The sequence below is a fragment of the Lepidochelys kempii genome, chromosome 11 (genome assembly GCF_965140285.1).
Source record: "Lepidochelys kempii isolate rLepKem1 chromosome 11, rLepKem1.hap1, whole genome shotgun sequence".
NCBI classification, from domain to species: domain Eukaryota; kingdom Metazoa; phylum Chordata; order Testudines; family Cheloniidae; genus Lepidochelys; species Lepidochelys kempii.
The window spans coordinates 38,620,349-38,641,830 of record NC_136390.1 but is presented as its reverse complement, the minus strand read 5'-3'; the positions used below and the strand labels follow the sequence as shown (position 1 = coordinate 38,641,830).

General features: G+C 40.1%; 1 protein-coding gene across 5 annotated transcripts in view; it reads left to right on the top strand.

Annotated features, from left to right (window-relative positions):
- The window catches only part of LRP2 (LDL receptor related protein 2), a 181,192-nt gene that overhangs the window by 119,149 nt on the left and 40,561 nt on the right, over positions 1–21,482 (top strand). For all 5 annotated transcript variants that reach the window (XM_073305750.2, XM_073305749.2, XM_073305752.2 and 2 more), the window contains exons 45-60: positions 327–452; positions 3,349–3,468; positions 4,840–4,971; positions 5,882–6,083; positions 6,518–6,813; positions 7,433–7,949; positions 9,314–9,466; positions 9,738–9,908; positions 11,655–11,878; positions 12,344–12,521; positions 13,607–13,803; positions 15,757–16,002; positions 17,815–17,943; positions 19,223–19,342; positions 19,988–20,104; positions 20,402–20,518. In XM_073305750.2, the coding sequence (XP_073161851.2) occupies positions 327–452; positions 3,349–3,468; positions 4,840–4,971; positions 5,882–6,083; positions 6,518–6,813; positions 7,433–7,949; positions 9,314–9,466; positions 9,738–9,908; positions 11,655–11,878; positions 12,344–12,521; positions 13,607–13,803; positions 15,757–16,002; positions 17,815–17,943; positions 19,223–19,342; positions 19,988–20,104; positions 20,402–20,518 (3,045 nt within the window). The remainder of the gene's footprint in view (positions 1–326; positions 453–3,348; positions 3,469–4,839; positions 4,972–5,881; positions 6,084–6,517; positions 6,814–7,432; positions 7,950–9,313; positions 9,467–9,737; positions 9,909–11,654; positions 11,879–12,343; positions 12,522–13,606; positions 13,804–15,756; positions 16,003–17,814; positions 17,944–19,222; positions 19,343–19,987; positions 20,105–20,401; positions 20,519–21,482) is intronic.

The window sequence follows — 21,482 nt, the reverse complement described above, 5'->3', positions numbered from 1 at the left end:
TTTAGCTATTAATCAAGAGAAAATATCCCAGAAAAATATGTAAAAAATCTATTTTGTGTTAATTTACTATTGATTTAACTGTGAGGAAAACAGACTCCTAAAGTTTTGCAGCTGTTTTAGCTCCCTCTGGTGTTTTTTAGAGCCACTTTTGTTTCTTTTGAGTGAACAGTGATATAGTGGCAGTCTCTTACCTAAAACTTATATAAGAGACTGAAAATTTACTCCAGAGTAAATTTTATTTTAACAACATTGTGTTTCTTTCAAAATGATACAGTTTAGTGGGATAAAAATGATCTAAACATTTGCTTTCTCTTTCCCTCTTAAAGCTGAACGCACTTGCCAATCTGGTTTTACAAAATGTCAAAGCACAAACATTTGCATTCCTCGAACGTATCTGTGTGATGGAGATAACGACTGTGGAGACATGAGTGATGAGAGCCCCACTCATTGTGGTAAGTAAATAGTGCCCTAATCACCTTTCTTCACATCAGTAATTCATTCCTCAGGTGCCTTTGGTACAAGCTCAGACGTTCTTGTAACATCTGTTCTTTATACTCCCTGAGGTTTATGAGGTATATGTACCATAACGTGCTCACCATTTATGTAGCCTCAGCTTTTCCCAATGAAATCAGGCATAATTTCTCTATCTTTTTTGTATAGTATTTCAAGAATCCCTTATCCATTCTGATTATTCTTTGCTGTACCTTCTACATCAGTGGTTTTCAACTTGTGGTCTGCGGACCCCTGGGGGTCTGCTGACTATGTCTTAGATTTCCAAAGCTGTCTGCACCTCCATTAGAAATGTTTTAGGGGTCCGCAAATGAAAAAAGGTTAAAAACCACTGAACTACATATTTTTCAACGTTACCAGAACTGAGCACACTATTCTGAATGTGCCTTTGTCAGTTCCTTAGTGCTAGAATAATTTCCTCTCTCTTTTGCTCAATACTTTGGTTTATACCAGGGGCTGGCAACCTTTCAGAAGTGGTGTGCCGAGTCTTAATTTATACACTCTAATTTAAGGCTTTGCATGCCAGTAATACATTTTAGCGTTTTTTAGAAGGTCTCTTTATAAGTCTATATATTATATAACCAAACTACTGTTACATGTCAAGTAAACAAAATGTTTCAGAAGCTTTATTTAAAATTAAATTAAAATGCAGATCTTATCAGTTGAGTGTGATCCTTGCCCTTGCTTTTCCTTGCTGAGTTTTCCAATGTCTGGCACGTATTTGGATACTATAAGCTGCACACAGGCTTCTGAGTGATCAGCTGTTAACCGGCTCCGAGAGGGACAGAGGACAGATTTCATGTGTTAAAATACCTGTTCACACAGGTATGTGGATCCAAATGCTGAAAGCATTACAAACACAATTTTCTTCAAACAGTTAAATTTCACTGGCAGGGACATCCAGCAGGTCAGAATAGAGGCCCCATGATCTTTTTCGGTAGCTTCAAATGCGCTCCGCAGATCCACAAACTTTGATGTCCACAATTCTGAGCTTTTTAACTGAAAGAGTTGCATTTCGAAATCTTCAACACCCATCCACTGAAATACAGACAAATCCAGGTCGCTTTCTTTGAATTTTTCAGGTTTAATTAGAAAAGAAAGCATTGGGCCAAATCACTGGAAATCTTGAAATCTGTCAGAAAATTCTGATTCCAGTGCTTGTGTGTACTTTCGAATCTCATCGACATTGACAGTGCAACGTGTCGATAGCTCTTTTATGAGTTGGAAGTAGTGGAAAGTAGAAGTTTGAATATCCCTGGAAAAAACTGCTAGTTTCACAACAAATGCTTTCCAGGCTTCATAAAGATCCAGAACTGTTTGCCCTGCACCCTGGAGACAGAGGTTGAGTTTGTTTAGGTGAGCGGTGATATCAGATAGAAACATGAGCTTACACAGCCATTTGTCATCCAGTTCAGGGTAGTTTTGTTCTTTTTTCGACAAAAATACCTTGATTGCATCAAAACAGTTTACAAAGCGCACCAAAACCCTGCCACGACTTAGCTACCGAATGTTGCTGGGAAGTGGGATGTTGTTATAACCACTGTCCATCTCTTCTAGCCACGCTTGAAATTGTTGGTGAGTCAAAGCAGATCGAGCAGCAAGGAAATTCACAATTCGCACCACTGTATTCATCACATTATTAAGCTCTGAATTAGAAATTTTAGCACACAGGTTTTCTTGGTGGATGATACAGTGAAATTTGACTGTCGGACGGCCAATTTGATCTTCAAGTAACTTTACAAATCCCTTCTGTTTTCCGACCATGGCAGGAGCACCTTCTGTTGTCACACAAAATATTTTTCTGATGTCAACTCCTCGTTCTTCAAAATGGTTTACAAAACTTTCCAGTATATCTTCCCCCTTTGTTGTGCCATGCAGGGGTTTTAGGCAGCAAAGTTCCTCTTGGATTTCATCGGAAGCACAATATCTTGCCACAACTGCCAAACGTGGAACGTCGTTTATATCCACGCCCTCATCAACTGCAACAATAAATACTGCTGTGTCTTTCAATGCAGTCATCTGCTTTTCCTTAATGTTTTCTGCCATTTCACTTATGCGTCTCTCAACTGTTCTGGCAGAGATGGGCAGTTCTTTTATTCTAGATATGATTGTATCTTTATTTGGTAAATCATTGAACAAAACCTCCGAACTACTGAGAAAAACTTTTTATATATTCCCCATCTGTAAACAGCTATCATAAATCTCGGAAGTGCTGCTATATTACCGATGGGTTTTCTGCATGGAGAAGGGGTGAGAGATGGCAAAAGTGTAGTGCATTGTGGAATAAAAAGAGAGAAAGGGAAAGTGGGAGGAAGAGAGGGACAAAAGGGAAACGGAAACAAGCTGAAGGGTGTTAATGAGCAATACATTCAATGCTCCTGAATTCCTTAGTTGTAGGGAAACAGTGAAGATAACAAGTTCAAGGCCAAACAGCAGATTTCTAGTTTGTAGAGTTCCATTTTCCTATTATTCTTAAAGTGAAAATCATCTTAGTCTCATCTCAACTATAAATATATAGTGTGCTTTGTTCTCTAGTTGCTCTGTGGAATCTTATACTAGGGGCAAATTCTGCATTCCCATAAGTGGATGCAACAATAGAAGCTGCACGTACTTGTCTAAGGAGAGAATTTGGCCCAGTAGTTGAATAGAAAGAGCAGCTAGATTGTACAAAAAGCTCTTTGCAGATAGAATATAAAAGGGCATCCTTGCTAGCATAATTTTTTCTTTTTGTTTTTTGGAGTCTGTAATGTTTTTGTGTGTCATGGACTCAAAAGCAACTTAAAACAAGTTGGAAGGGTAACAAAAAGAAAGAAGTCATACATAGGTTTTTTCTTCCAGTTTCACTGACTTGCACAAATAGTGAGTTTCGTTGTACATCTGGACGTTGTATTCCTGCTCATTGGTACTGTGATCGAGGAGTAGACTGTGCTGATGGCTCTGATGAACCCGCCTCTTGTGGTGAGTGTGCAGTTAAAAGAGAACTGTTCTGGGGAATGGGATGGCTTAGGAAATCGGTTATGGGAAATAATTAATTTCTCTTCTAGATCAGCAGTACAGATCCAGTCCAGGCTGGTAGTAACTGGAAAAACCTTTTAAGGCCTATTCAGTGGCTTGTCTGATATGAGCCTGTAATTTCAATTTATTTCTAAGTGTTTGCATCACAAACGCTCTGTTTGGAAAGTGAATCTTCTTAGCTAATCATGATTGATTACTGGTAAATGAAAACCATTCCTTTCTCCTTTGAAACAACAGTGTTGGTGAATTGGCTGATGTGGGGTAGGTAGCCTGTATTTTGGAATTGGCTTGGACATGAAGAGTGCATATGCACTCTGACATTTGGGAAAAAAGGTGTGGACAGAGGGCTACACTTCAGATAGTGTGAGACTGGGGCATTCTAGGATTCTGAGTGTCCCATAATTCCTTGGAGTAGTCAGGTCCTGTATGCAGGATGGAAACTGATTAGAATAAACAGGGAAATAAGAAAGGGAAGGGAGAAGGAAGTAGGGAAGAAGCCAGGTATTTTCTCCATAGGGCGGAAGAAGAGGAAGACCAAAATCACTGGGAAATGGGTAGAGTACAACATGGCAGACATCAGTGGAAAAAACTGGTACTGTAACAGGACATTAGGATTTTCCTGTGATTGAAAATGGGCTGATGTCTCATTCTCCACATTTCATGAGGTATGAGAAATTCAAGTGATAGCTGGTAATGCAGTGTTGGTTTATTACTAGCAATGTATTTATTAAAATAAAAACTACACCTTTTGATTTCAGACTTAGAAATGATTGTGACTTTTGCCTGCATTTCTAGGGCTCTGAGACACATGCCTGCTTTTGGGGGAATTCAAACTGACACACCTTCAACCTTATTAAGACCTGTCTAAAAGGTCTCTGGATTGCTCCAAAAACCTCAGCCCTTGATTACAAACAAGCAATTATAAACATACATAGTAAAATTAGTACTGTCACTGTCAGGACGGTGAATTCATGTTAGAGTTGATGCCTGCTTCAAGTTTACCAAGTTTCCTAATTTCAGATTTCTTTAACAGTCTACTTTTTGATATATAACAAGGTTGACATACTAATAATCAAAGCAGTAATGTATTTGTAGGGGTTGTTAGTGCAAATGACCAATAAAGAGAAAATGGGGACATGGAGAAGTGGTGTTCACCTTATCTCAGCAAGTGTGATTTGACCAAGGTTCTAACATTTGAGCTTTCCTCTTACATTTCACTAGAGTAAACCTGTCCTAAAGAATGCTTCCATTAGTAGGTTATTACAACGGTGCAGGCTAGTTTAACAAGCAGAGTAATTCTATTCATTTTTTAAGTGTCCCATGTGCGGACTTGTTCAAGTAACCAGTTCAGGTGTGATGATGGCAGATGTATCCCAGCAAGCTGGATCTGTGATGGTGATAATGACTGCGGGGATATGAGTGATGAAGATCAAAGACATAACTGTGGTAGGTGTCCAATACAAATAAAGTATTGTGCTAGGGGCAACCCACGGGCTTTCAGACCAGGATAGATTTACTGAAAAGTCTGCATGACATAATTTTTTTTCTGTCAGACTATTTTGTATAATTCCTTATTTTATTCCACATTTTTGGAATTAAAATTCTAAATTCTAATAAAAAAATCCCTTCTCATTTTGTCCCGTTCCATTCAATAGCCTTGAATTATAAACTGCTTTGAGATGAAATTTACATGGCAAGTTTGTTTAAGACAGACTGCAGTAACAACTTCAGCATATATAGTGCCTGATCATGACAGTACATCTTCTCTTGTGAATCAGTATCAGTTATTAATGTCAGCAAGGTTCCAGTAGAAATTCTATTAGCTGGAGAGCAGAGGGTCAGGTTGTGCCTGGCTGTTTAGTGGATGCACAAAGAGGAGAGGTGCAGGAAACCTGGCCTCCTTCCTTGTGCCGTTTAGCAGTTATTGGCTCCCTTGATTTGCCCTCTGGGGAACAAGCATCTCACAGGAGTGAGTAGGGAGAGGAGGGGTCTTAGCTCTGCTTCCTGATGCACCTGGCATCAGGCCTCTGGCCTGGCACCAAGGGAAAGAACGCTGCATCCCCAGAAGGGAGGTAACAGCAGGGGCGGTTCCCCTGCATGCCAGGGAGCTCTGGGAGGAATGCTGCTTCTTACTGGGTCATTGTGGCACCACACCTACCCTCCACACACAGCTGTGGTCAGTGGAGATACACCGGGGATGAATCTGGCTTTTTGCAATGGATAAGATGCATTTTAATGAATTTCTGCATGAAATTTCTGGTACACATGCCCAGATGTGAATGGGGAATGCACATTTTATACATGTAAAATGAAAATAACTCTACTTCTGTTACTTAGCAAATGTGCTTTATTTTAGCAAACCGCAGCTGCACAGCCACTGAGTTTACATGTGTGAACAATAGGCCGCCCCTGAGGAGGTGTATCCCCCGGGTGTGGGTCTGCGATGGAGATGCTGACTGCAGTGATGCTTACGATGAACATCAAAACTGCACGCGACGGTCTTGCACTGAAAATGAATTCACATGTAACAATGGATTGTGCATCCGAAACTCTTACAGGTCTGTATGTACTTCAGTAACAATACAAAAGGCTTGCAAATAGTTTCAAATGAAGGAATGAATTCATTTCAGTTTTTACACCTTGTCATTAAATAGGATTACATTTAAGTGTGAAATAATTTATGTGCAGTGCATTCACATGTAAGTTTTAATTTTAAAATCTCTAGGATGCTTGAGTAGTTTAATATTACCAGAGCCTACCAATGGCATTAAACCTGTACTCCTGGGCACAGTAACTTTTAATGGGAGGAATCTCACTGGTTTCTTTAGTAGCCATACTTACATGAGTACATTTTGATTTCATTATAATTATTCATGTGAGTAACGGGGTACAGTTGGGAGTAAGGATTTGCATGACCAGGTGTGTATCTACCCCTCCGTCCATCCGACAGTCACTACCTTTATGTGTTTAACAACACCACCTTTCTTTCCAGGTGTGACAGGCGGAACGACTGTGGTGATAGCAGCGATGAGAGAGGGTGCATCTATCAGCCCTGCCAACAGCACCAGTTCACATGTCAAAATGGGCGCTGCATTTCAAAGGCATACATCTGCGATGGGGATAATGATTGTGGGGATGAATCTGATGAGCTGGAACACCTCTGTAGTACACCAGAAGCAACCTGCTCTCCCCATCATTTTAAATGTGACAATGGAAACTGCATTGAAATGGTTAAAATTTGCAATCGGCTGGATGATTGCTTTGATAATAGCGATGAAAAAGGATGTGGTACGTGTGGAGTGTTGGGGGTAGGGGATTAGGGTTCTGATATTTTATTTTAAATATTTTAGACAATTTAAAAAAAATGAATGCTTAATGAAGTCAGCAGGTTAATTAAGATGATACATGTGCCATCCGGACTTGCCAATAGGATGTATGAAGAATGCATACATATACCACACATTTATTAATTATTAAATCATAACACAGTATGCTATCTTTTAAATATAACATGTCAATTCATATACTTAAGCCATGAAAACTAGCCAGTACTTGGTAAATAGAATGAATATATCATCACAGATTTTAGATATGAAAATATGCCAGATAAATAGTTATAACTATATATATTCCTTCTGAGAAATAATACTATTCTGCACTGACAGAATTTGGGGCAGATCCGCCACTGGTGTAAATTATCATAGCCCCACTGATTTCGGTGGAGCATGATAATTTACACTGGGTGTGGATCTGCCCCTGCAACTCAATTGTAGCCACCCAAGATTCAGAATATTTTGGTATTTTTGGAATAAAAGTTGTTGCCCACTTGTCATGATGTTGACTCTTATGAATACTTTCTGGGTAGCTCAGTTGCTTGAATAATAATGTTTTTGTTTTTGTACCACAGGTATTAATGAATGTAATGACCCTTCAATCAGCGGATGTGATCATAATTGCACAGATACCCTGACTAGTTTCTATTGTTCTTGTCGTACTGGACACAGACTCATGTCTGATAAACGGACATGTGATGATATTGATGAATGCAATGAAACGCCATCAGTATGTAGTCAGATTTGTGAGAACACTGCTGGCTCCTACATCTGTAAGTGCGCCCCAGGCTACATCCGTGAGCCTGATGGAAAAAGTTGCCGGCAAAATAGTAATATCTCCCCCTACCTTATTTTTAGCAACCGTTACTATCTGAGAAATCTCACAGCAGATGGCCAGTCTTACTCTCTCATTTTGCAAGGACTAAGAAATGTGGTGGCACTGGACTTTGACAGGGTGGAAAAGAGGTTGTACTGGATTGATGTGGGGAGAAAGGTCATTGAAAGAATGTTCCTAAATGGGACAAACAAGGAGACAGTAATAAGTGATGATGTGCCAAATGGGGAAGGTATTGCTGTGGACTGGGTTGGCAGGTAAGAAAATGTTTTCAGCTTTTCTGAGCTATTGAGGAGTTATGTTTTTTAATGTGAAAAATATGAGTTCAGATACTTGTTTGGGACTGGTTTTCAACCCACATACCATACACCCAGTATAACAGTATCCTAATAATGTCAATAATAATTATTCATAATACTACTTGGCTCTTATAGTGTGCTTTATATTTTCAAAACGCTGCACAAACATTCACTAACTAATCCTCACAACAGCCATGTGAGATGGCTACATTGTGTTATTCCTGTTTTGGTGATGGGGAAGCCAGACTGAGAGAGGTTTAGTAAACACACACAGCAAACTAGTTGCAGAGCATGATTAGAAAGTTTCTGGCTCCTAGCCCTGTGCTCAGTCCTGCTGGCAACAAAACATGTTCTAGCCTGGTGTGCTTATAGTCAGAATGTGCAATAAGGGCACCACGGTAATGCAAAGACTTTTGAACATTTATGTTAATGGACCAAGTTTAATAATTGTAATAAGGATAAGAATAATTAATAGAAGATCCACCTCTTTGATGTGATAGGAAACGTCTTAACTGGGAGGAATATATTAACGAAGCAAACAAAGACAATTGATAAATCCTGAATTTTTATATTTAAAAATACCCTTATTAACCAGGGAAATCTCATTGACAGTGCCATTTGAGAACCAGATTTTGCTGGGTGTGCTGTGAGGAACGATTCTTGCAACAGAGGTCTTACCCAGTGTGTTTCCCTTGTCTCCATAAGTGACAGTACTTTATAACCATGCTTTTTCCCCCATTCCTTTGGTTTGGTGAGAGCAGGGGAGGAAGGGAAAGATGGTGATTCTTATGGCAGCCCCACCCGCAACCCCACTCACAACCCCGTGCATTGCACATCTCCCTTCCTGGCCCCTCTCCAGGCCATCTCCTTGTTGCCATTTCTTGGTAAGAGAAGAGGGGAGGAAAAGGAGAGGCAGTGACACTTTGTGCTGGCCATGTGCTGCAGGCAGCTGCCTGAGATGGGGGGTTTATTCCCCAGCTGACCAGCTACAGTTTTGAATTTGGCACCAGTAGTGGAAATTGGCTAGTGGTGCCAATGTCAGGGGAGGGGATAGGGCAAGGTGGCACATGGCTCATAAAAGGTGGAAGTACAGCATATGGATTTGTACCTACCCAGTTTGAGCCCTGAGCAACAGTTGGCAGCATTTGTCTTTTGTAACGTTGGCCACATTGGAGGATTGAGAAGTATGTGGTCCTGATTAATTCTTCTTTCATTACAGTGGATTCATCATTACTGTAGAGAGAAAAAAGCAGTGAAATTAAAGTGCGGTGCTTTATTTTGTATAAAGTAGTGTGTAAAATATTCATTATAAAACATTTCAGGAAGTTGTACTGGGTGGATGCATACAAAGACGGTCTCTATGTCGCTGAGCTTGATGGCAGATTTCGGAAAAAATTGGTGGATCGGTGTGTGGACTCCAACAACACCTTCTGCTTTCAGTATCCCAGAGCTATTGTCGTTCATCCAAAATATGGGTATGATATTTCCAGAGTGATTCTCTTTCTCCTAGTAGTTCGACAGTCTCATGCTGTTTCTGTGAAAGTCCATGCTAAGTTATCATTTTGCATCTGTTAGTAAGAATAATTACAGAATATTTGGATCATATCCTTCTGTTCTGCAAAAATGCGCCAAAGGTGGGAGATGGGTTTTGTTTTAATGCATGAGGTGTTATGTTGCAAATATAGCTTCTAGAATTTGTCCCAGGATCTTTTCCTACAAAACTAACTATGGATGTTGTTTAAATAGACAGGTTTACTGGACTGACTGGGCAGACCGAGCCTATGTTGGAAGAGTGGGCATGGATGGCAAGAACAAGACGGTGATTATCTCTACCAAGTTAGAGTGGCCCAATGGACTCACCATAGATTATACCAACGACAAGCTCTACTGGGCAGATGCCCATCTAAACTACATTGAGTACGTACATAGAGAAGAATAAAGCAACTGGGTAACTGTTCATACCAAATTTCAGTGGTAGCACTTTATTTTAAGAATTTTTTAACCCCGTCACTGCTGACAGTTTGTGCATGGATCAAGGCAATAGGTTTTGTTTTTTTTTAAATTGAACGTACAGAGACATTTTATGTACCGTTACAGTACAGTTAGACAATGACATATCCAATTAATCCATCAGCATTGAAAGGGTTAACTAATTCTAAATTAAAATGGAATCAGAAGTTAGGTATAAAGGGGATGAAGAGGAAAGACTGCCTCCTTATTTGGATAAAATTAACTTTTGGGGTTTTTTTCCACTTGTTCTTTAGCTGCAGTTGGCACTTTTGTTCTGAAGTTTTATAGCATATATTTGCTAGCTCCAGTAATTATAATAAGGGACATATGTGCAGTGGGTCTTCAGAACTTTGCAACAGGGGGTTAGACTGTAAACTTTTTACTCACACTAGTGAGTAGTTACATGAGTAGTCTCACTGGAATCTCAGAAACTTCTCATGGAAGTAATTGTTCAGAAATTCAGAAAGAGGTTCACAGTCTGGGCTAGAACTTGCCAGTGCATCTTCATGTAGATGCAAAACCTAAACTGAGGCAGAACTGAATACGCAAATCATCATTTTAGTCTGTAATTACCATTTTTTTGCCCAGAGATCTGAGGACAGTGATAAAGAAATGTATGTGCATACATTTGTAGAGTTCTGCTGAAAATTTGGCATTAATGTGTTCCCCTTATTAAAAGTTCATGACAATACTGCATGGAACCTATTGCTTTGTTACGTTAATTTACTGTATTTGATATAAGTCTATAAAATGTCAAATACATTTCTGATGATGAAATGCTTAGACTTCAATTTCAGCACAAGTAATTAGCTAACTTTCTGATTCTTTCCAGGTATTTCCAAATTAGCACATTTAAAAAATCTCCTTCGTGTGTATTCTTTTAGCGCCGTTCCAAGTTTCCATGTTAAAATGAACCATTTTAGAAAAAAAAAATCTTTCCCATAATTTCCTGCTAGTGCCTGGTCATAACAAAAAGAGATAACCCATTAAAGATATTTTACTGTAACAGACACTGTGAAGTCACAAAGAATCAGTGTTTTTAGAGCAATATGAAAGTGAACAGTTATGTTAAAATTTTAATGTTTAGCATTTCTGTCAAAAATTTAGATTTGGAAGATTCTCCATTGGATTCATTTTTGCCAAGTTTCTTAAATGATTTGTTCATTAATCATAAAGTTGTTGTTCAGAGTTTCTAACTTAGCCTTCTTTGTTATTAATACAGTCAGAAAAAAGTGTGAGAGTTACAGAACATTTTTCTATTAAAAATGTTGTTAAAAGTAACATATAGCACTCCTAGGATATTTAAAATTTAGGAATAAAGGTGTTATATTTTTCCAAGTGTCACTTGAGAGGCTATCTGAATTATACAGCCACTTTCCTGCATGACAAGTAACCTATAATCTATGCACAAAACTTCATTGGACAGCCAGATACATTTCTTAGGGATGGCTCTGTATTTCCTTTTGCGTGTGTTTGGTCTATTTTTATAACTAAAGTAAAAGCTATTTAAACCTTATGTGTCTCAAAATGAACTAAACTATTTTGAATCAACTGATCACCACTAATGAACTGCTTGCTGTAAGAAGATACCTTAAAGGCCGGAAGTTCTTGCAGCTTTGATCTCAGTCTTATGCATGTTTTTTGTTCATGTAGGTACTCTGACCTGGAGGGACGACATCGTCACACAGTATATGATGGGACTTTACCTCATCCATTTGCAGTTACAGTTTTTGAAGACACTATCTATTGGACTGATTGGAACACAAGAACTGTTGAGAAGGGAAATAAATATAATGGATCAGGCAGGACTGTTCTGGTGAACACGACACACAGGCCATTTGATATCCATGTCTACCATCCATACAGACAGCCAATTGGTGAGGAAACAGATTTAAAATTTAATGTGGATGTCTGGCCCTTATTAGGGCCTAACCCTGGTTCATGCCGTGTTCATATCTCCCATTGGCGTTACAAGGAGTTGAAGGCACTTGGTATCTCACAGGAGACCCACTCAGTTTCTTGAAGGATCAGGCCCTTAGTTAACCTACACAGGTGGTCTTCGATTTGGCTATCTGGTAAAGTAAGATAAATAGTGAGAGCAGAATCAGATCTGAAGTATGGATTTAAAGCCAGTTTCTAGGGTTTCAGGGTTCACTGTTCATACATCTTCAGTAAACTACAGCTGAGACCGGATTTTTCTGTCTGAGTGCCTGATTTATCTGTTTGTTTGTTTTGATTTGCAAGAGATAATATCAATGCCCTTCTGTGCAAAAGGAGACTATTGCAAGGTCTTTCCGTGTATGGGGATGTGAAGTGTGATGATTATTTTTCCATTTTACTAGTGAATAATCCTTGTGGTACCAACAATGGTGGCTGTTCCCATCTGTGTCTAATAAAAGTTGGCGGTCAGGGTTATTCTTGTGAATGTCCAGATAACTTCATGGTAGTACAACTTGGCAACACTGCACACTGCCTTCCAATGTGCTCCAGCACCCAGTTCCTCTGTGCAGACAGTGAAAGGTAAGTCCTTTGCTCAGTATCTTTTTTTAAAGCTCTTTACGGATAACATTTATATCTAAGGCTAATTTGCCTGGAAGGCTTGAAAATATGTAGTAATTCTCCATATTGTGGGTTCTGAAGTCTGGTGGTAAAGACAATTCCAGTCTGACTCCTGTGCTGGCAAAAATTCCTAGCAAAGTCCTCCTTTCTGGCTAATGGGATGAGCTTCTTATTAATGCCCTTTCTTTGTTGTATCACATGGCTAATCCAATAAGGACTGGGGTGTTAGTCATGCATTGCTTCAGAGGCCATTTCCCAGTGATTTCATGAAATATGAATCTGCTCCTGTCTTTTCTACATGCTGTGCAGTATGTTTGTTTCTGCTGTTAACTGATTAATTTATTCTGGCTGCCAGTGGCCCATAGGTCCCATTCTGGCAGTAAGGGGTCTGCTGATGCGGGGGCACAGCCCTGGCCCTTTTCCCTGGCCACCCCTATGTGGCAGGAGCCAGAATTGGGGGGACAGGCATAAGTCTTGCTATCCTGGCTCTACACCACCCCGGATTCCTGTAGGCAGCTGGGTTTCTCCAATGGCCCATTCTGCCAGCCTTAGTGCTGCCTCACACTGGAGCACCCATTGCCAATATGGTTAGGTCATGGTTAAAATTATACACTTAATAGAATTCTCTATCTAAATTTCAGATCACTTATGGAAATGTATCTTGTTCTCCATCTCTCTCAGCCTATCCAGCTAACATTTGACTTGCTTAGGTGTCTGTCTGAATGATGAGTCTCAAGAAAGCCCAGAGTGACAGTTTGCACAAAAATACTGCAAACTTGAGTCCACATTAATTTGCCGTGAGCCTGTTACAGAGGTTTCACCATCAACATCTGTTACTGGCAACACCATGTTGTGGTATATTTTGTTATCACATGACAAATGGCTTCATGTCATGTAGAACTGAGGCTCAAGAAATATCTGAAGCCAAATGTTGCAAGATGATATGTCACTGGCAAAAGCTTGTCTAACAATTGATCCTTAAAGGGATGGCTGGACACCTGTAAAGTCATTGGTTCATCAAAGGAAATATTATTTTCTCTTTATAGGTGCATACCGATCTGGTGGAAATGTGACGGACAGAGAGATTGCAGGGATGGCTCTGATGAACCGCCGACTTGCGCGCACCGATATTGTCGTGTTGGGCAGTTCCAATGTAGTGATGGGAACTGCACCAGTCCCCATTTCTTGTGTAATGCTCTGCCAGATTGTCCTGACAGATCAGATGAAGATCATGTACTTTGTGGTAAATGTCAGATAATTATTCTTAGCACGTGTGTGGCACTTCACATGTTCAAAACATTGTATAAACACTAACCATGTAATCCTCACAAGCTGCCCTAAGAGGCAGGTGAGAATCAGGATCCATATTTTACAGATGTTAGACCTGAATTTCTGCTGCCTTACACCTTACGTAATCATTTATCCCAGTGCAAAGTGTTGGTAAAAAGGATGTAAAATGCTACCAAATCAGAGTGGCAATGTTTTACACTCACTTTGCTTCACTTGCACTGGTGTAAAATACAAGGCTCTGGAAAATAGGTTTCATTGTGTGCTCAAAGCAACACGTGAAGTTGAGCTTGTCTGTATGGTCCCACAGTGCAGACTTCAAGGGTGTGAGTTGTAGCTTGCACTAACATGCTGTGAAAACTAAAAGTTACCTAGTTTGGGTTAACATTGTCTCATTTCAAACAGGACTAGGTTAATGCAAGCTAAGTACCTTTTAGTTTGCGCTAGCAGGAGCTACATGGGGCAGTTAAAGCGCAACATCTTAAACAAACCACTCTATGTAGACAAACCCTGGGTGTTAGAGGCAAGATCAGAACTGAAGATTTCCTAACTCCCAGCTCAGTCCATCAAACCATGCTCCTTCTTACCATAATCTGCATCTTTAAACAGTGAAAAAATTATTTCACATGAAAATTGCTCAAAATGCAATATACCCAGGCAGATGGTTTTGGAGAACTGAATGTGATAGAATTTTTTAAAAAATTGTAGGCATCTAATTATAATTGTGAGACAGTGTATTAACATTTTTTAAAACCCATCTTGTTTCATGCGCTTGTGTCTAATTAGAAAGCTAATTATTCTCCTCTTGTAAATAATATTACACTGGGAATTGAAGTCTGAGCAGTGAGAATGAAAAAAGAAAGCTGTGTAGTCATATAATTGATAGTTTCACTGACTTTCATTAGCATATAATAGTATTTTCTGTAATATCATAATTAAATGAAACCTCAATTTGACATGAATTTCAAACAATCAAGCTCTTAAGTAAGGCACAGGGGAATATTAAATAAGAAATTGACGGCTGCATAATAATGAGTTCACATGTCTCTTTATTTTATTGGGTAGAATACAGATGATTTTGGGGTATATCATACAGTTACCTAAGGGGGAAAACTTGCTCTAGAAAAGCTGTGTGTTAAAGTTTGCAGAAATCATGCTATATTCTCTCTTCCTGGAGAAAGGGATTACTGTGTATTAAAAGGGGCAGTGGGAGAGGTACCCAGACCATGTAGGCTGGAGATCTGTGGAAAGCCAAAGTGAACACCCCAGCTCACAGGCTAGCACTTAATGTGACTCCCACTCTGCAAACATCACAAGCCTCACCAGGCCCCCACCACTGCTAACATTGACTTCTGCTCTGTGACTATGCATGAGTTCCCCTCTGAGGAAGGTAGAAACTGTGGATCTAAAGTTAATGGTGCTTTGAGCAGTATTAACTTGTGCCAAGTGTCCTGGCTTGCAGCATGCTGGTTTAGCAGGAGAGTATGCTGGGTAGAACTAGAGTGGTTCCTCTTTGGCCCACCACACTGTCAGAATTTGCATGATGGCCCAAAGCCATGTTGTCATTCAGGTGCCCTGAATCACTGTGCTCCTCTGCCCTGACTCAGTGCGACAGCTGGGCTTGTATTTCACTCTGCACTGGGCAATGACAACTCTGGATGTCTTTCTTCTCCCCAAAGGCTCTCTGTTGTATTGTTCAGCCTTTGAAAGCTGGATGAAAGCAGCCTGTGGGCCATAGCCATCCAGGATTAGAAGTCAGTATCTGAACTGGACAAGTAAATTCTAAACTCAGATTGAGTTACCAGCATTTCTTTAATATGCGGTGATGACAGATTCAATTCCCATAACACTGAAGGGCTCAATCTTTCTATAAGCTTCAACAGCCTAATAAAAATGTGTATTCTTTTAGCTAATCACCAGTGTGAGACACATCAGTGGCAGTGTGCCAACAAACGGTGTATCCCAGAAGCCTGGCAGTGTGATAAAGAAGATGACTGTGGGGATAACTCAGATGAGGATAGCTCTCACTGTGCCAGTAGGACCTGCTCTCCAGGCCAGTTTAAATGTGACAATGGCCGCTGCATCCCTCAGTCCTGGAAATGTGATGTGGATGATGATTGTGGTGATCACTCTGACGAACCGTTTCACGAATGCAGTAAGCACTAAATCAATGGCAGCTGTCTATATTATAGCATGATAGGCAGAGTGAACAGCATTGCTTAATTTTCAAGAGGTTTGCTTTTGAGGAGATATGAATCCTACAAGTCAAGCTAAACCGCAGTAGGTAACTGGCACTGCAACACAGCACTTTGTGGCTTGGTAAGAGAGTCTCATGAGATACCAAGCAACAAATACTGAAGGGGAAAAAAGTCACTAAATAGCTACAAGGTTTTTGAACCAATCATGGGGTTGGTAACAAACTCAGAACCCAAAGAGGATGGGTTTATAAAGAACAGATATAGCCAGGCAAATTTGATTATGTCTTGCCAGACTGGTCAAGTTAGCAGATGAAGGGAAAGCAACAGACATAATACACTTGGATTTTCATGAATCTCTTAATACAGTTGCTCATAAATCTCTTACTTTCAAATTTAAATCTAATCGACTTAGATATGAACACAGTCATGTGGGTAAAAAAAAGTCTGACAGTTTGCGAATAAAGGGTTACGATAAACCACAAAGTGTCAAGCTGAGGGGAGCTATCGAGTGGGGTACTACAGAGATCTGTGCTAGGCCTGGTTTTCATTTATATTCATTTAATGATCTGGAAGTGAGTAAACAACATATTAATGAAATTTACAAATGCTACTAAATAGGGAGGAGTTGTGGGCATCTGAAATGACAGAGAAATAATAAAAAAGCACCTAAAAAGATTAGATACAGACATAGAAAGCAACAAAATGAAATTTAGCTTGGAGAAATGCAAGCTAATACAACTGGAATAAAATAATCTGAACAGCAGCAGTCTGAAAGCTGGAAAGCAGTAATGTGACCTACGAGTGATAATAGTTAGCAGATCGACAGGGAGTTTGCATGCAATGTGACAGCTGAAAAGGCCAGTGCAGTTTTGAGCTATATACTTAAGTAGGTCAACACTTAAGGCAACGTGTAGAGTACAGACACTGCGCACCCAGTTAGCATGGATATAAATAGTGATGTAGATGGTGAGGTATAGCCTTAGGCAAACAGAGTAGAGACATACCAGAACCGTAAGGTGTATATCCTACATGGCTCTCTACATGCCCAAACAGTGTCTCTGTCTACACTGTTATTTTTAGCAGTGTAGTGTCCCGCTGCTGGAGCCCACCACACTGGAAAGCTCTGGCAGTGGGGAAAGATTCTGGCAAGGGGGAGGCAGTGGGGAAGGGCTCTGCCAGTGGAGAGCTGCCAGAGCCCTTCCACACTGCCTGCCCCCTAGAGCCTTTCGTTGCCACAGTAAAGGGCTCCAGGAGTAGGGAAGCCAAGTTCCCTCCTGCTGTGTTTCCTGGGTTGGCACAGCTACTTACCATCCTTTACAGAGGGCTGAGCCGAATGGCTCAATCTAGCCCCAGAGGAGGACATGATAAAAGTTAAATATTTGTAGAATAGTCATCAAGGAAGGAGAAGAATTATTTAGGATGGCAAGGAGGAGGTATAACTCTGAAATGAGGTGAAATTAAGAAAGGGGAAAGTTAGTCTGATTATCAAGAAAAACTTCCTGACGGTGACTAATTGGAATTGTCCAAGCAAAGTGGTAGATACCCAGTCACTTAGCATAAAAATAGAGCGGACAAAATGCTGGTAACAGTATAATAGGACTCCATTGTGCACCAGCAGGGAGATGGGCTATATGACCTGACAGATTTTTTTTTCAGTCGTTGACTCCTTTTAATGGAAGTAGTGCACCATAAAACAGAAATCAGATGTTTAAGTCATGCGCATACAGAAGTAATACAATGTTCTTTGACAACTCTCTCTTGTGTTTTAGTGGGTCCTGCCTACCGGTGTGATAACCACACCGAATTCAGCTGTAGAACCAATTACCGCTGTATTCCACTGTGGGCAGTATGCAATGGGTATGATGACTGCAGAGACAACAGTGATGAACAAGGCTGTGGTAGGTGTAGGGAAAAGCTTTTTTCTGAAATGATGTTATGCTGCGAATATTTCTCCAAGCTATAAAACCCTCATGGAAGTCTTCTCAGTGACAGTTCATATGCTTGTACTTCTTTCATTTTCTGTCAGTTGACTTCACTGATATCCATTTGTGTGGTGGAAAATTCTGTGGACAACAATTCACTGTAGGTCGTGTAGCTCACAGCCTATAACCCCTGAAAGCTAGATTATGACTATTATTGTACTATTCATTATTGAATGTTGATTCTGTGCTTATCACTGAATAAAATAGAGGAAAATATATTTTCCTGCTTCCAAATCTTACATTTAGGAACACACATGAAAGCTGTGTTGTTGTAGCTGTGTTGTTCTCAGGATGTTAGTGAGACAAGGTGGGTGAGGTAATGTCTTATATGGGACCAACTTCTTTTTGGTGTGAGAGACAAGCTTTTGAGCTTACACTGAAGTCTTTTTCATATGAAAGCTGTCATTCAGTATTCTTTTTGCATATCTTCAAAGCTACGTCCAGTGCTCAACTGGGGATACACTGTACCAAAATCACCGATGTTGAGGATTTATGATGCTGCAAGAGTTGTTCTGAAACCTTTTAAAATGCTACAAACTAAGTTTGCAGTCCATGAGTTCACAACATCTAAATCAGAATAACTCAGGAAAAACAGGGTGTGACAGTCTGGCCTACAGTGTGCCATATGGCTTTGAGCTCTGGCTGTTTGTCAGTAAAAGCGTGTGCCACTCTGAGTCATTAGATACATACCCATATACACAGAGCCTGACCATTTTTCTTGCACCAAATCATTTATTCTCCAGGTAATATTTGTTTCTATAGATGCTGGTTGTTTTATACTTTTCCCCTCTGAGGGACAGTAGAGTTGTTGTTTCTGCACAAGTAGGAAAGGGGGGTTGTTTTAGGACTCCCTGACTCTGCAATCCTTGTGTTGGGAGTAGCAGTCTCCCTTTCTAGAAGATGGATATGTCCAGACAATTACTGTAAATTACTGAAAGTGCAAAGTCTCTGCCTGAGCATTCCCCTCCCAATCCTATATCATTACTTGATGGGATGTTTCCAAACTGCTTTCCCTAAATTACTTGACCCAGTTTATGGTATGGAAAATTCCATCTCTACAACCCTCTGGGTACTCTACCCTATCCAAAGCATCCTACCCTACTCTAAGCATCTCTCTACCCTGTCCAAAGCATATTCAAGAGTATGATAATGTATGCTGGCTTATTGTCTTGGTGACAAATTGTGTGCTTTGCAGAGGAGATGACTTGCAATCCTTTGGGAGATTTCCGCTGTGATAATCACCGGTGCATCCCGCTGCGCTGGAAGTGTGATGGAGATAATGACTGTGGAGATGGGTCTGATGAGAACAACTGCAGTGAGTTGTCACTCCACTCTCATGATATTTTAGTATTCCTTGCTTTTCACTTATAGCCTCCCATTTCTTCTGAAAGTGAGGCATGTTGTTCTTAATTGCAAGAGTTCAGTTATTCCACTATGCAGTCTGTATTGTTGCTGCTGAGCCATTTGGAATGCTGTGTTAAGAATAATCTCTGTATTGTACAGAAATAAATGTTAGTGAATCCAGTTATCAAGAAGAATGTTATAATGTATGTGAAAGTATTAGTCCTGATTTCCACTAGGGTTTAAGAGCTCAAATCCTGCACTTTTGTGTGTGTGTGTGTGTGTGTGTGTGTAAAAACATTTCCCTGAGTAAAGAGTGTAGGATCAAGCCCAAACTGAATTTATTATTTTCTGATAAGGAGATGTAATTTCCTCAAGATAAAAATCACTCTTGGGTAATGTTGTAACAAAACAAATTTGAGATGAGTTAACCCACAGAGAGACATGAAGTGTTTAATATCACATAATATGTATGCAGAAATATCAACTTGCCATTTTAATGATTGTCTCACATCTCACCCAGCAATCATTTTGCCTATTTTAATGAGACAGGCTTGGATGTTTAGAGTTACAGTTGAGTGACTTCACATGTTGTTTTCACTTGTCTTTTAAATTGAAGGCCCTCGCGAATGCACGGAAAGTGAATACCGTTGTGATAATTTGCGCTGCATTCCTTCTCGGTGGGTTTGTGACCATGACGATGACTGTGAAGACAATTCAGATGAACGTGACTGTGGTGCGTATTGACGTTTGGGTGTCATTTCATCATATTAGAAACTAAGGTTTGTTCAGGTTTGAAATCATTCTGCAAAACCATATTTTACATCAAGCAGCATTAGTGAAGCAACCTTTACTGCACTACATTGTTTACCTTTATTTAGAACAGGATATGCCACAAATACTATCTTACATTTAGATAGTGTGGATGGTGAATGCCCAGTTTTTCATGGTATCTTCTGTACATGAAAAATATCCACTTTGATCTTGTTTTTCACGTGAAGACATTTCACTAATCATTTTGGAATCTTTTCAGAGCTGAGGACATGTCATCCTGGATATTTCCAATGTAGCAGCGGGCATTGTGTTGCAGAACGCTTCAGATGTGATGGAAGTGCAGACTGTCTTGATTTCTCTGATGAAGCGACTTGTCGTGAGTTTAAAGCGTGTGGTGGGAACTTATGGGGGAAGAACAGCACATAAGACACACTTTAATTTTACAGAAACTTAGTCTTTATTGTCTGTTTAATACAATAGACAAAATCCTGAGTGGTACTGAACACCTGCAACTCAAATGACTTCAGTAATAATTCAGGAAAAATGTAATACATAGAGCTACTTTTTAATATACTAATGGGTTCTCAGGTATTCCACTGGCAAATTATAAAAAGATTAAAAGAATAAACCTGCTGGAGAGAGTGATGCCCAAGAAGCCCTGCTCTTTGCAAGGATGGTCTAGCACAGTGTGAGGATTTTGTTCTGTCCCAGCTACACTGCAAGACAGAATGGCTTTTTAAACATTTCAAGGCCTACTGTACTGTAACAGACTAACATGGCTGATTTTATAATGTGCACAGGGCTGTAGATGGTCTCATTCCTCTTCCCTTCCCCCCATTATAAATGAAAACAGGAAAACACTTTGTTTCTCTTGTTGTCACCTCTGGTCTGGATTGTGCCCCTGATCTCTACACTGGGCTACGTTTTAAGACCATTTGGGAGTTGCAGCTTATGCAGAATGTGACTGCTTCCTCATTAAGCAATGTTTTTTGGGGGGCATTTCACACCTCTGCATTGATAGAGCTACACTGGCTGCTAGATGATTCCTAGGTGAAGTTTAAGGTGCTGGTTTTCATCTACAGAGCCCAAATGGTTTGTAGCCTTGGTACCTGGGATGATGCCATTCTTCTCGTGTTGCTGTCATAGCAGTTGTGATCATCCTTCCAGGCAGTTGAGCTAGAAACCATGGATTAAGTGGGAAGGGGAAAACTCAGGACATTTTCAATGATGGGTCCTATATTCTGGAGTTTATTTCCCAGCATATTTGGTCCAACAGAGGCTGGATTAGACAATCTTTGTGGCATGCTGAAAATCACATATTTTCCCTGTTTTTAGTTCAG